The 15905-nt window shown below is 39.1% G+C and overlaps 1 protein-coding gene across 5 annotated transcripts in view; it reads left to right on the top strand.

Annotated features, from left to right (window-relative positions):
- The window catches only part of mtcl1 (microtubule crosslinking factor 1), a 98684-nt gene that overhangs the window by 6289 nt on the left and 76490 nt on the right, over nt 1-15905 (top strand). For all 5 annotated transcript variants that reach the window (XR_012595923.1, XM_074651941.1, XM_074651944.1 and 2 more), the window contains exons 2-3: nt 1792-2016; nt 3570-3728. Coding sequence is in view for 4 of the 5 variants with exons in the window: in XM_074651941.1 (XP_074508042.1) it covers nt 1792-2016; nt 3570-3728 (384 nt within the window). In the remaining variant the exon portion in view is untranslated. The remainder of the gene's footprint in view (nt 1-1791; nt 2017-3569; nt 3729-15905) is intronic.

Here is a 15905-nt window from a genome sequence, read left to right as displayed (position 1 = left end):
AGAGTACTTGCTTTACTGGAACTCGTATGTGTAATCATATGAAAGTATAATGGACAAAAGTATATTATATTGCATCTCCTCTATACTAGCTTTATGCTTGAAATGCCTAATATTTCTTTGAAGTTATGTCGCTGAATTAGAAATATGTACATCATCCCTCTGCTGTTATTGTTTAGGCAAACTGCAAACCGCATTACTTTTTCATGGAGCAGAATCTTCATTTCCTGTTTACTGTTTAAAGTTCTTGAACTTAAGAAGTCAATGAAGGCTAAAAATGGCCCTACAAATTAAAAACAAAAATCAAATTTCTGATATATCCATGGCCACTCTTAAAGGCGCAGTGTGTAGGATTTGGCAGCATCTAGTGATGTGGTTGCAGATGGCAACCAATTAAATACCCCTCCGCCCTCCCTTTCCAACAGTGCTGTATCATGAGGCGCTGAGTGCAAAACCATGGTAATGCCGTTCACCTCGCTCAGAGGCCATCCTTACTATAATAACACTATTTTAGGAGCAACGGAAGTCAGACGGCTGGCGGTACCACAGATTTACACTCTGCAGCTCACAGTTTCACAAGCCTGTTGGAGAACTACGGTGGCCTTCAGGTAACATAAAAACGTGAAAGGCTCTCTCTAGAGTTAGTGTTTGGTTTGTCCATTCTGGGCTACTGTAGAAACATGGAGGACTCCGTGGAGAAGACCAGCTCCCTATGTAGATATGAAGGACTCATTCTAAGCTAACGAAAACACAACGGTTCTTAGTTTCAGGTGATTATACACTAATGAAAACATAGTTATGAATATCATATTCCATTCCTGCTAATAGATCCCCCGAAATGTTACACACTGGTCTTTTAAGCCCAGTGGTGTAGCTACATCAGTTGGTCAGTCTGTTCTTCCAACAGTAAGATGTACTACAGTCTTTTTTCAACCCCCTTGAGTTTTTGTCCAGCATCACTGTCAGTCAGATTTAACCAACCCCTTTGCCCATGACACCCTAAAACTAATGGATTTCCATGACGTTGATAGATATTTGTAGACAGGAAATTTGGTCATCTAAAGGTACTTCAAGTCAAAACTTGTACAGAAGAAATGTTCATTTTAATTATTATCATTCGTCCTCCCTAGAAGCTGAACATTTTGGACACTCCATTAGCTTTCCTCTGGCGCCAACCGCAAATATATCTTTTTTTTAAATGCATAATAAATACATAAGTACAAGGACGCAAAGACATACATGGAAATAGACAGAAGGAGCTAAAATATCATAATTCAATATGTGGATGCAGATAACTTTCTATCTTTGTATTGCTTTTGATGTTGATGATTCTGTAGCCTTTTCTGTAACGCCACCCTCAGGAAAAACTTCACTCCTTTTGACCCACTTCTGGCTAGGTTAAATGCTTTTTTGTACCAAAAATGCTTCACAAATACAAAGATTTTGGAGCTGCTAAACAATATTTCTCTGGCGTACCAACAGAAATATTTTTGCTGCAGAATTGAACAGTACATCATTCACAGTATTGGCATTTAAATGTATATATTTCCTGCAAACATAAACCCATCTTTACCTTTGACCTTTACACACAGAAAACTTAAAAGTACTTGCTGCTGTTTGCAAAACAGAATGATAACACGAGAGTCCGCATTAATTGCAGCAGAGAATGTCAACTTTCATTGATGTGAAAAAAGAAAGAAAACTGGTCACACATGTTGGATATCAACGTTATTATCGTGGTGTGTGGAGGTGGTATTTATGTTTCATCTCTGTATTCCTCTGTTTGTCTCTCAGGATGAAGTGGACGAGCTGCGGGCGGAGATGGAGGAGGTGCGAGACAGCTACCTGGAGGAGGAGGTCTACCAGCTGCAGGAGCTGCGGAGAGACCTGGACCGCTCCAACAAGAACTGCCGCATCCTGCAATACCGCCTGCGAAAGACCGAGCAGAAGAGCCTGCGGGTCGCACAGACCGGCCACGTGGACGGAGATATGCTCCGGAGTCTGGAGCAGGACCTCAAGGTCTGTGAGAGTGTTTGTGTCGTTGTATTAAGGATTGACCAGTAACAACTGCCAACTACTCACTGTTCTTTTATTCAGTGTTTTTAGATTGTCCAATTTTCATACCAGAAGATACGATACGATATGATGCAATACTATACGATTACGATACGATTACGGTATGAAGCAAAACGATACGATACGATACAATTATGGTGCGAAGCTAAACGATACGATTAGCCGTCAAGTATTTGATTATTCGTCAACTATTTTGATAATCGATTAATCAGTTTGAGTCATTTTTTAAGAAAAAAAAGTCTAAATTCTGTGATTCCAGCTTCTTAAATGTGAATATATTTTGGTTTCTTTACTCCTCTATGACAATAAACTGAATATCTTTGAGTTGTGGACACAACAAGACATTTGAGGACGTCATCTTAGGCTTTGGGAAACACTGATCACCATTTTTTCACCATTTTCGGACACCTTTTTAGACCAAACAACTAATAGATTATTCGAGAAAATAATTGACAATGAAAAATATTCGTTAGTTTCATCCCTAATACGATGCGATAAGATGCGATATGATGTGATACGAAGCGATACGATACGATATAACTTTATTGTCAGTTTACACTGAAATTCATTTTACATCCTCAGGCAGTTCAGTTAAAAAAAATTGACATACAGGTTAAACACAGTTTAAGACACATAAGACAGATGCTAAGACACTCATAGACTTACAAAACACACTCAAACAGTTGTGACGATTAAACATATCACATTAAATCCTCTGGATTCAGATCTCATTTAGCAGCACACTGATTTTGGTTTAGCAACAGGTAAAACTCATGTATAAAAGAACTCTAAATCGCCTGTTGGAGGGCAGAAGTTGGTATTCTCTGTTTAAAACATGCGAGGAGTCAGAAGAGTCTGAGCATGCTCTTGTTGTGAGTTTGCCACATATCGGACCAATAATCTTCGTATAAATTTGGATTTGGTATTGCAAAGTATTCCCCCAGAATTGTATCATTGCAACCTGTAAAAGCTTTAAAACAGCATCTTAAAGACATGAAAGCTCTCCCCTCAACCCAGACTAATGAAATATTTATATATTTTTAACTGGGTTAGAAGTTTCTTAAAGTAGAGTACAGAAACTTTTCAGTGTTGGGAAAACTATAGGAAACTGGATGGCTCCAAGTGAGTAATTAATTTGTAATAAATCCAAATTGAAATAAAAAAAAAATGCTTAGATAACTTTTCATTCCGACAGTTTAGGGCTTCAACTAGCGAACATTTTCATTATCAATGAATCATTTATCTTTTAGTCCATAAAATGTCATAAATAGTTAAAATTGTCTAATACAAGTCCCAAGGTGACGTCTCCAAATTGGTCTAACCGTAGCGGGCATGCATATGTGTTGGTGTTTAGATCTGAGCCCATATATGAATATATAAATAGTGTATTGTGTGTGTTAAAGGCACATATCATTCAGTATTTATATATCCATTTTGTATCATCTGTTTGAACTTTAAGTGTTTGTCCTTCAACATATCCGTCCCTGTGATCTCAGGTGGCCAAAGATGTGTCGGTGCGTTTGCACAACGAGTTGGAGAGCGTGGAGGACAAACGCAGCCGAGCCGAGGATGAGAACGAGCTGCTCAGACAGAATATCATCGAGGTGGAGATCTCCAAACAGGCGCTGCACAACGAGCTGGAGAGGACCAAAGAGGTGAGAGGATGATGATGGAGAGGCTGTTGCAGCTCGTGGGGAAACATTTGCTTTTATCTCCGTAGATGCTAATCGTCCAGATCTACACAGAAATATCGTAATCTTGAGAATCTGTTTGGGCCTAGTGGTGAATGATGATACTGGTTAGAGAGTATTGAGAGTGAGCTGTGGTAATCATCAGAATAGCAGTGAAACCGTTTGCACAGGATGAATCTCCAGCCTACCACGAGACACTCGTCAATGTTGTGACCTCTTAACTTCCTGCATATAAACAAGGGGATCAATGTTGATCACCGGCCTGATCAGCAGGGTCACTGCAGTGAATTAATTCCATCAATCACTTCCTTGACAGCCCTTTCAAAACAATTGCTTTGTGCAATGATGCACGTTATTTTTTAACACCTTACAACAATATATGAACATGTCCTTATTTACTGCTTAATTCTGGTAGAATAGTTGCAGAAGAAATGGTGGGTTAGATGCGTTTTTGGAAGTACTACACGTTTACTACAGATATTCAGATAGAGCTAAAGTACTACACAATAATACCTGAAGCTGCAAACCACCCCTCCCACTCACAGCTGAGGTGTTTTTAAGAGGTAACCTCCAGGCCAAAAAAGAAATCCAGTCAGTTCCCATAAACGTCTATCTGGAAAGAAGTTCAGCAGCTTTCCCTCGAGCAAAGACTCTTTCCACCCGTTTAGCTCTGCAAAATGAAAGAGTTTACAAATACTTTGTGAATTCAGCCAGTCAGTCTGTTGGTATCTGTTGTTTTTTTAAACACAGGAAAACCTGCTAAAAAATAGGCAATAACCTCCTTTCCCATTGCCAGTAGACAAGTGTGACTTTATGTTTTTTTTTCTGCTGTGTCATGTTCGATGAGACAAACGGGATAGCAAACAGTGAAAATGTTGCGGTGGTTACTTCTTTTTTTTATATATTTCTGTCGCTTATTCAGTCTCTCTTTCAAACTCTCAAACCAGAGTCGGTGATTGTTGAAACAGTGGAAAAACCAACAGAGAAGGTTTTGATGAGTTTTATATTGTTTCTGCAGAGTTTGAATGAAATGTGTTTTACAATGACCAGCAAGGTAAAATAACTGTTTCTGTCAATGGAGTCTGGCAGCTTTGAGAAGTGCATATAACGTCTGTTTCTTTTCACATCTAACTCTGTGAATTAAGGGTTTACTTTGACCAAATCAGAGTTGGTGATTGTTGAAACGGTGGAATATTTAACAAAGACGGTTTTGATGAGTTTTATTTTGTTTCTGTAGAGTTTGAATGAAATGTGTTTTACAATGACTAGCAAGGTAAAATAACTGTTTCAGTCTATGAAGTCTCAAAGCTCTGAGAAGCGCATATAACGTCTGTTTCTTGTCACATCTAACTCTGTGAATTAAGGGTTTATTCCGACCAAATCAGAGTTGGTGATTGTTGAAACAGTGGAATGTCTAACAAAGACAGTTTTGATGAGTTTTATTTTGTTTCTGTAGAGTTTGAATGAAGTGTGTTTTGATAGATCAGCGAGGTGAAATTACTGTTTCTGTCAACGGAGTCTGGTAGCTTTGAGAAGTGAATATACTGGCTGTTTTTTTCACATCTATCTCAGTGAAATAGGGTTTTTTATTGACCGCATATTAATTGTATGTTTTGTACAGTGATCATAATTATAATAATTGTCCAAATCCCTGTTGATTTTATTTATATTGATTTTATTATATATTCACTTCACCGCGCGTCACATAGCATCTTATGAGCGTGTCCACCCGGGCGTCATGTTTCCATCACTGCCGATCGGAGCTAGAGCCGATAAATACCCGTCACTACTGCAGAGTAATTTGTCCCTGGAATGAATGTCGATTGTAACCTTTCCCACTAAAGACAAAAGCCAGATGTTAGTGGGTGTTAGTTGGTTATTTTCCAGTGGGATAAGGGCTTGATATTGTTATTTTCAGAGTAATTTAGGTTTCTCAGAAATCAATTAACCATTTATTGGTATCTCAGTGGTACAATACACGATCCAGGACGCTTTTTATGAAAAAAGATATATGCAGTTTTTTGTTGTTTTTTTGGCTGCAAGTCCAAAAGTTTTCAACAGACAGCAAATCAGTTTCATATGTTGATATGATATCAGAGAATGTCAGTGTTTCAGTGATATAACAACCATTTTGATAAGAGATTTAGTATCAAACATGTACTTATAGTATTTTAATTTTAATGGATTTTGCCACAGCTCCCATCCTGCTTTGGGTGATGTTTACAGGAAGTACAATGTTACCATAGAGTCATAAAGTTAGATATTTAGATACACCTGAGCCCCATTTTTTAGCCTTGTTTGTTTATTTGTTTACATTTTGATTAATCTGCACCATAGAAAATCATAATTTGCACTGTAACTATGGATGTACAGACACACTTCCAATTCATGTTGTTTTTAATATGTTCAAACATATCAGATTAATTAAATTGGCATTAGAGTCTTCAGTATATGTATAGTGAGCTACTGATGGTATTTGCACCCCTGTTTAACAGTGTAGCTGTAGAATTCTGACCTTTCTCTATGAGCTTTTGTATCATCGTTACTCTCATGTTGCTCAGTGGAGAGTATTTGGAGTAAGGTCTTCTTGCAGGTAATGAGATGAGCGGAGGCTATTCTCAGTGCTGCCAGGGTTCAGCTGCTTAGACTAAATCGATTTTGACAGCAGGTAACATGCTGTCTGGCAGCAGAGAGAAAGTAGGCTAATACCACACCAGTCAGCATGGAGATGTGGCTTTCTTTTGGCAGCTGGATACTTTTTTTAGTATCGTCCCACGTGCTGCCGCTTTGATTGCCAGCTTGTGCCACAGTGACCTCTGATACATGCCTCTCCAAATAGGTCTACCGCTGGTTGAAAATCTATACTCTGAGCCAGTTTATGACCTTAACTATCTGTGTTTGCAACATTGTTGTTTTTAAAGGCGACTTATCAGCCCCCGACTGAGCTGCATGTGCTCGGACGAAGACAGAAAATCCATATTCTAGTTCCAGATGTGCTAATGCAGCAAATGCAAGCTCCGGTTTTTGTTGTTGTCGCTCGACACTCGTAACCTTTCGGAAGAAAATGATTGTAAGGCTGAAGTGAGAGGACGCTACACATGAGGAGTTTTTTAATTTGCACAGCAGTTGCAGCAGTTGCAGTACTGGTGGTGGCTCCAGACCCTTAATTCTGAGCAGTATTGCGATACAAAGGATGACACAGACTCTGTTGTAAACAGAGAATTAGGCGAGGGAGTCGGAGAGAGGCTCAGATAGCGGATGCTCCAAATGATTGCAGATTTTTTTTCGTGTTCCCCCGAGGTTTGTCCCAGAAAAACACAAGCCGTCTCTGAATCTGCACTTCGACATCACGTGACGCCATGTCTCTTCCCCCCAGTCCTTACCAGAGGCGCGCTTTATAATGCAGCACCCCAATATTTTCATTTTGTTGCATGGAAATACACAGTTTCTTTGTCTGGGATTTCTTCCTGTAGTTTAATCACCATGTAGTCATTTTGTCTGTAATTCCCGTGAAATCCATAATGCACAGCGGGTGACCTGTTTATTCTTTTTTATTGTTGGTAGCAGGGGATGATAAGAGTATTTACAAACATTTAGTTCGGGATGCATTTCAATGAATGAATGTAAGAATCTGCCCTCTGCTCTTGGAGTTGCTCAGTCACAGAGATAAACCTCGTAGGAGAGGGAAGTAGCACGTTTCACTGATAAGAATGTGGTTCAACTGGACTGACAGGTTGTTGCTTTCCCTTCCTGTTTTAATAAGGCATTGTAAATCGTGACCCAGGTTTAATGTAAAGCAGTGAAAAGCAGAAAACTCTCCACACTCCTTTGGATTTTTACTAGTTTTTCTTAATTACACCTGAGGCACCTGTGTCTTCTTCCATTTAGTTTTTTATAATAATAATAATAATAATAATAACGTAATTTATAAAGCACTTTTTTTACAGGAGCTGTAGCTCAAAGTAAAAATACAAATGCAACACAGTCAGACAAGGACAGATAGGCAATATTATAATTAGACAATAAGAGGACAGTGGATGCTAAAATACATTAGTGAAATTTGACAATTAGTAAAAAAATAATTAAAATACATAATAATAAATATAATGGAATTAATTACAAGCCAAATTAATTAAACAGGCTTTCAGCTGTCTTTTAAAAATGTTCACAGAGCCCGCACCTCTTTTACATTTTGGTAGGGTATTTCATAATTATGGAGCATAGTTTAAAAAAGATACGCTGCCTATTTTCCTGAGTATATACAGTAATTGGGTGTATTTAAAAACCCATCGGTAAAAGATCTGAGAGCTTGTTAAGGATTATAACAAGTAAAAGAAGCTTAAAATCTATTCTAATAGATACTGGGAGCCTATGGAGTGTAGCTAAAACCGGGGTAATATGCTCTCTCTTCCTTGTTTTGGTTAAAAGTCTAGCTGGCAGCGCAGTTCTGAATCAGTTGAAAATTTTCAATTGACTGTTTTCAGAAGGCCAAGAAAAAAGAGCATTGCAATAGTCTCATCTATTTGAAATAAAAGCATGAATAAGTTTAACTATCACCACTGCAGTTAAAGCTGCAGTAGGCAGAATATTTTTGCCATCATTGGGCCAAAATTCCATAATAACCTTTCGGCATATTGTAATTTAGTCTGTTTTGAGATAACTAGACTTCTGCACCTCCTCATGGCTCTGTTTTCAGGCTTTAAAAAAAATCTAGCTTGCGCCTGGGTTAGCTCAGTTGGTAGAGCGGGCGTCCATGTATCAAGGCTTGGTCCTGACCGCGGCGGCCCGGGTTCGAATCCGGCCTGTGGCCCTTTCCGCATCCACTCTCTCTCTCCCCCCTTTCCAAGACTCTATCCACTGTCCTCTCAATAAAATGGAAAATGCCCCCAAAAAAATAACTTTAAAAAAATAAAAAATAAATATAGCCTGTGACGGGAGACTTTGGCCAATCACAGGTCATTTTGTTCCTACTGAGTGTTCCTATTGGCAGGTGGACGGTGCTTGGTATTTCCTCAATTTGATCTCAACATAGCTGCCGGGTCACAAACGTTCACAGTACTAAACAGTAGCTAAACAGTACACTTCAAGATGTTTCTGAAAACATTTGAGGAGAGAAATATACATTAGAGTAACAGAATATTGATTCATATTTGATCAGCGCTGCCTAGTTTGACCGTTTCATCGCAGTTCGCGAGTGATTGATAGCTGCTCAGAGACGGCAGCTGGACGGCAGGCCCCAGCTCGGCTCTGATTGGTTGTTTTCCTCCGGTCTGTGAAATCTTGCAGATGCCATTGGAGCACCGGAGGACACAGATTTGGCACATCATTTTTTTCAGATTACCTGTCTCATGCACTACTGTCAGGATATAGTGACTGTTTTATAAAAATAACTTTTTTTAATCATATTTGCTCCACTTCTACCTACTGCTGCTTTAAGTGGTAACACATTTTTAGAATACAAAAAGCTTCGTCAGTTAATTTTCCTGTTTTTCTCACCACATTGGTAAAAGAACAACTGACCCCAGATAGTTTAGACATCTCTGGCCTTTAAAGCCCATCTCTTCCCTTTGCCTGTGCCTGTTCTCTGCTATCAGAGGCTACACACTGTGACTCCAGCCCAGAGATTGGCACCCCTGCATGGATTAATCCAACAAGAAGGCCTGTTATAAAACAGCCTGGCGTGTTTCGGCACACTCTGATGGGAGGGGAGAGCAAGAGAGAAAAAAACAAAGAGGCAGAGTGGCAGAGAATGGCTGTAATCAGATGGCTGTAGGCCCTGTCTGCCTGCGATACGACCACAGCTCCACAGCTTACACACCTGATATTAAACAGTTTAGGAGGGCGGGTTGACAAGACCCTCTGTTGTTACAATATCGGCCCGAGGAGCAAATTGCTGCTGCTGCTGCGTCTGTGTGGTCAGTATGAAGGAAAACAACGATCAGTGGAGAGATTTTTCATTCCTCTGACATTTGAAGAAAAGGCCCACTGATAACGTGTAATGAAACGGAACTAATGAAACGTCAACGTGCATAACACGAGCATCAGGTGATTTATTAGGTGCTCTCTGTCCCCGTGATAAGTTCATCTTTCATTACGGCAGAATGATAATCCTTTGTGCTGCTTGTTGACATACAGAAGCACTGAGCTGACATCAGATCTCATGAGAACAGCACGCAGTCAAAAGACAAAGTCAACATATTTTATAACACATTTTGGAGGCGCTCTCCTGCAATGGAGTTGTAGGAGTATTTTACTGTGCCAAGTAAGATTATGCTCCTCTTTGAAGCAGCTGCAATTACATTATTACGTATTGAGTACCCTCATTTTTGCAGGCAGTCAATCATTTTCTATAAAGGGAGTAGTTACCCAAATTACAAAAAATATGTCCCTCCAGTGGTATCTAGCCACGCAGACAGCTTTCATAGGGACTATTTCTTTGGTAAAAAGTAGTTCCAAAGAAAACTGCAAGGTCTGACGATTATTGAGTGACTAGGACTTTGATTCTGGAAACTCACATTATTGTTGAACTTTTTACTTTTTTATTTTTTTGCGTCGGTGCGACGAACAAAACAAAACTTCATTCACCTGGAGGCAGAAATCAGAAATTATATAAGAAATGTTTTTGCATGGTTAGTATAGGGCTGCAACTAATACTAATATATATCAACATCTATAAAATATCATAATTACACACATTACAAAAACTGCTTGTTTTGTCCAACTAACTCCTAAACATGTTTAAAACAGAGTAGAGTTGAAACAATTAGTCAATTAATGGATTCCTCAAACAACAGAAAAGGCAACTACTTTGATAATCAATTCATCATTTCAGTCATTTTCTAACCAAAAATAGTGAAAAAATTCTGAATATTTTCAGGATCCACCTTCTCAAATGAGATTTGATGCTTTTCTTTGTCATATATCATTGTAAATTGAATAGCTTTGGGTTAATTGGACTAAATTAGCAATTTCAAGACAACACTTTGGGCCCTGGGAAATTTTTAGACTAAATTACTAATTGATTATAGTAATAAAAATAGATTAATCGATAATGAAAATAATAGTTTGTTGCTGCCCTAAAAAAAAAAACTTCACATTTGAGAAGATGGACCAGGGAATTGGTTTGCAGCTCTAATTGACACCTTTGTTATATCTCTACAGTAAATATAAAGCCACACCTAGCAGCTAGTTAGCCTAGCTTTGCATAAGGACTGGAAACCTTTCCGCCTACCAACACCTCTCGTGGAAAATAGCCATCCTCTAAACATCTGAGACGTCAGCTAGCACAGTTGTGTTTAACAGAGTATTGGCAGCATTTGCATTTTTTTCACGCATGTAAAAATAGGAATCGAGGGCATCTCCGAGAGTTACCTCAACCTCGAGTTTTTTGTTGCTGTGTTTCACTACTACAAAGGTACGAGAGGGGAATGCCTGCATTCTTCATAAGTGGCGTCAACAACGCTCAGTGAGAGTCACTGCAGGCATGATTTGTTTCATGTCAGAGCTCTTCTCTCTCTCAGTGTTGGCTTTGAGGAAGATTCTCCTCTTCTCATCTCTGCTTCTCACTTCTCCTTCATATCTCCCCTCACTCCTCTCCTCCGCTGTGGTTCCCTGTTGGAAGAGTGTGAAGGAATCTCATTGACCTAGTTAATATCTTGTGTCTGACTCCACCAATGGGAAGAAGAGCAGGCGTGAGGAGAGGAATCGCGTAGGGACTCTGCTGTAAGTCGAAATCTGCTGCAGTGACACGCATCCATATGAAGCTTATCGACACACAGCGGCTGTGCTGTGAAATCTCCATTCACACAATAGACAGGAGAAGGTGTCTTATAAAATATTACTGGTATTCAGGTTGACACCACACAACTTTAATCAAGGTGATTTTCATGTTTTTACTCGAATTAAAAGTTTAAAAGGTCAGACCTGTGTTGTCAAAATGTTACAAAAATAATAATAGTTGATTCCTTTTTCTCAAATTTGACGACATTTGAAATAGGCTAAACCTTTACGATGTGTCGCAAAGCATTTTAGAGACAATGACTGTTTCCCCAAAGACAAACTATCATAGACACAAAGCAAACGGAGAAATCATCAATTCTGCATGAAACCCCGGAGTGATGTGTTATAATTCTCAAGCGCTGTCCTTTGAAGTTTAAAACCCATGAAAAATGAAATTCCTCCTCCGTACGAACATGTTTTGCAAGTATTCTAATTTACGGAGGTATCAAAGCTGCCACTTTATAATCATAAAACATCCTGAAGCATTCGCTGCAGCAGCAATCAAAGTGTCTTTAAATGTCTTCAGACACATCAAGGGACATTTTAAAGCAATTTCAAAAAACACATTCGAAGTCATCTTAAACACAATCTTCACAATCTTTGACCGTGTTTCCCATTTCATTTTGATTTAAAGCACTAGTTAAAGTATCAAAGCTGGTAAAATTCTATATCCATTTGACTTTTTGTCAAGATATTTGTTTTTAAGTAGTAAAACTATGATAACGTGCTAAATTACAGTAAATATAGAGATGAGGTTTATTTTAATACCTACAAATTTTGAGATTGAATCATGGTGTATGGAAGCAAACACCAAACACGTGGGAGCTGCTTTCTACATGCTTGTCTTGCCTGTGAGACCCAAAAACATTTCTCTTTCCTGCATTGGGTCCATGACTCCCGCAAGTTCAGAGTTTCTGCCACCTTCTCAGGTCCCGTTGTGGAGATGTTTATGGTTAAAAATAGGGTAAAAAAACAAAAGAAAACATCAAGGCAAAGATAATCCAGCTTTGCTCTTAGGTGATGCATATGCATTTAATCTGCTGCAGAAGAAAGAATAAAATCAGGGTTGCCAATTGAAAATATTTAATCACGATTAAATGCATGATTGTCCATAGTTAATTGTGATTAGTCGCTAATTAATCACATTTTTTAATCTGTTCAAAATGTACCTCAAAGGGAGATTTTTCAAGTATTTAATGCTCTTATCAACATGGGAGTGGACAAATATGCTGCTTTATGTAAATGTGTGTATATATTTATAATTGGAAATCAATTAACAACACAAAACAATAACAAATATTGTCCAGAAACCCTCACAGGTACTGCATTTAGCATAAACAATATGCTCAAATAATAACATGGCAAACTGCAGCCCAACAGGCAACAACAGCTGTCAGTGTGTCAGTGTGCTGACTTGACTATGACTTGCCCCAAACTGCATGTGATTATCATAAAGTGGGCATGTCTGTAAAGGGGAGACTTGTGGATACCCATAGAACCTATTTTCATTCACATATTTTGAGGTCAGAGGTCAAGGGACCCCTTTGAAAGAAGTTTTTTCTGGCCAAAAATATAGCGTGAGTTTGGAGCGTTATTTAGCCTCCTTTGTGTACCAATGGATAACTTAGGTTTTCTAGTTTCATATGATACCCGTATCTTCACTCTAGCTTTAAAACTGAGCTCACTACAACCTAAAAATCGCAGGTTGCCTTAATGCCTCAAAGAAATTGAGTGGCGCGTTATAATCGCGTTAACTTTGACAGCCTAAAACTAAGTCTTATTCCAGTATACAGTTGTATAAGAGTCTATGCTAACTTAGACACAGTGGTGCTTGAGATAAATGCTAATGTCAGCATGTTAACATGCTCAAAATTACAGTGCTTATATGCAGATGGTAAGCAGCTCTACCATGTTCACCATCTTGGTTAGTGTGTTAGCACGCTAACATTAGCTAATTATTACTAATGTCCAGCCGAGGCTGATGGGAATAGCATTAGTCTTGCAGTTATTTTGTCATGAACTAAAGTATTGGACACATTACATTTTTAAACGGATGGTGACGTTAGATGTAAAAATCTAAATCACCAAAGTGATTGTAATTCATCCTGATGGCAAATTATGAATATTTCATAGATAGATTTCACAGCAGTCTTTTTCACCAAAGTCAGTAGGATTCATTCTCCGAGGACCACGAATGTCTGTACAACATATCATGGCAATCTATTTAATAGTGGTGGTCAAACTGGCAATATATTTAGTATGGGTAAAAAAGTGTTATCTCATTATCCCACAGTACGCTGCTCAGCTTAACCTCAATCTGAGAACAGCACGGTGCCCATCCAGCGTTGGTTTCTTGGATACTTCTCTTCTTCACTGTATCAAATGGTATTAGCAGTTATATTTAGGGAGGTTGGCAGCAGCTTGGCAGGCTGTAAGTCAGACTGAGTCATTGTGTTTCTCACCTCTCATCCAAACACAAGGAACAGACAGGCCATCAGAAAAAATACAGCTCCCAATAGTATGTTGAGGGCTTCAGTGAAATATAGTCATCCTCAACAAAACAGTTTTTGGCCTCGCCAAAGGTTGCAGAGGGAAGATGTCGGTTTTGATTTGAGTTATGAGGAAAGACTTTGGAATCACTTGTGGGCTACCTACTGGGATTTCTACGAATGCGGGGTACAAGGGGAAGTACGTCCTAATAAAACTATTATTAATATTTTTATTTTAACAATGGATCTAATGTGTAATGCGAAAGCGATCACTTGTAGACAAACCAACAGAGAATTATCACCCAACTCTCTCAAATAGCAAACAAAGATAGCAACTTTCTGATAATGTATAATGGAGCATTTTGCAGCTAAAGAGCCAGACAGTTTTCTCTGGAGTTGGTCAGGTGAATATTGGACTTACATTCATCAGGTGGACTCTAAAGAGTCAATTGTTTGCTAACATGTTAGTCGTAATTACCTTCTACGGCCATAACATGTCAGGACTGTTTGTCTGTTAGCGTTTTCTGGAGTTCTATCCCCTATTGCCCAAAAAAATCAAACAAATGCAGCTTTACGTTTCCTATAGAGAGGTGACTTAATATTATAAGTAGGGTTTATTTTCATCATCAAATAATCTGCTGAAAAGTTTGGCAGTTAATCAAGAAATTGGTTATTCTTTAAAATGCAGAAAAAAAACATGAAAAAGGCCGTGAGAAGAGCCTTTTGGTAACTTCTTTAAAGGTGCTAAATGTGGGATTGGTAGCATTTCTATTGCCTCAACACAGCTCTCAACATGGCGACAGCGAGCCGGCAGCTCACAGCTAACGGTGCTAACAGTGAAAACAACAGCGAAAGTGTTATCAGCTGTAACCGCCGTATGAGAGCAGTGCAGACCAGCGGCCCTGAGCTAGCCAGTGGGGCACGCTCGCTATGCCAGAAAATGCACTAAAAGCATGTGTGGCTGGCTATGACAACAAAGCAAGGAGAAAGTCTGATTATAACACACACAGAGGGAGAGTGACTTCATTCTCTGCTCAGGTGGACATTACTCCTCCTCTATGTCTTTACATAGCAAATAGTTGTTTGCTGTTATATTAATGTTCTGAATATTGTACATCGTCAGGATTTCTGAGGATGCCTCAGAACTAATAGCAGTACTTCTTTAAATCTAAACTATGATGACGTAGGCACCACTTGTTGGATCTCTAAATAATCCAGGCTTGGTCACATGTTCAGTGTCAGCCCACGGCTCTCTCTGTCAAAAAGTGTGCGTACCCCTGTTGATAGATGAGACCGCAGGGTGTGTGTGTGTGTGTGTGTGTGTGGAGTCAGTGAGGTCCTCTGTAGTCTGATGGACTAACAGAGTTCATTTGATGTGGCAGGGGTCAGAGGCGGTCTGAGTCACAGAGGGTTGTCACCATGTTCTGGCCAACAGCAGCACAGAGATAACAGGGCTGCGTCAACAGAGAAGACTAAAGGAGGATCCTACAGGCTGTCTAGTTCAGGAGAATATCACATCCTTTGTCAAGAGATCAAAATGGTACTCTTTTTGGTACTGAATGAAATGTGTCTGTTGCACCAAGTATTAAAAACTGTACTGAAAGCTGAACATCATCAGGAGGCACATCCATACATTCTTTGCAGGCGGCGGCTGAGAAATGATCGGCACAAAAATACATCAAAAATACACATAATACCACTTCTTTTTTCATTCTTAATAAGTCCAGAAAGCTGGTGTTTAATGCATTCATTTGGTTTTTTTGGCCAGCTGTGAAAACAACACTGACATAATATCACCTCATAAAGTTGATATGGTGAACGTGTTAATAAACAGTTGCCTATTTACACATCCAGCGGACATGTCACGAAGCAG

Source organism: Sebastes fasciatus, chromosome 11, assembly GCF_043250625.1.
Source record: "Sebastes fasciatus isolate fSebFas1 chromosome 11, fSebFas1.pri, whole genome shotgun sequence".
In the NCBI taxonomy this organism is placed as follows: Eukaryota; Metazoa; Chordata; class Actinopteri; order Perciformes; family Sebastidae; genus Sebastes; species Sebastes fasciatus.
The sequence above is the reverse complement of the archived record's forward strand: the minus strand, read 5'-3'. Positions and strand labels throughout refer to the sequence as shown.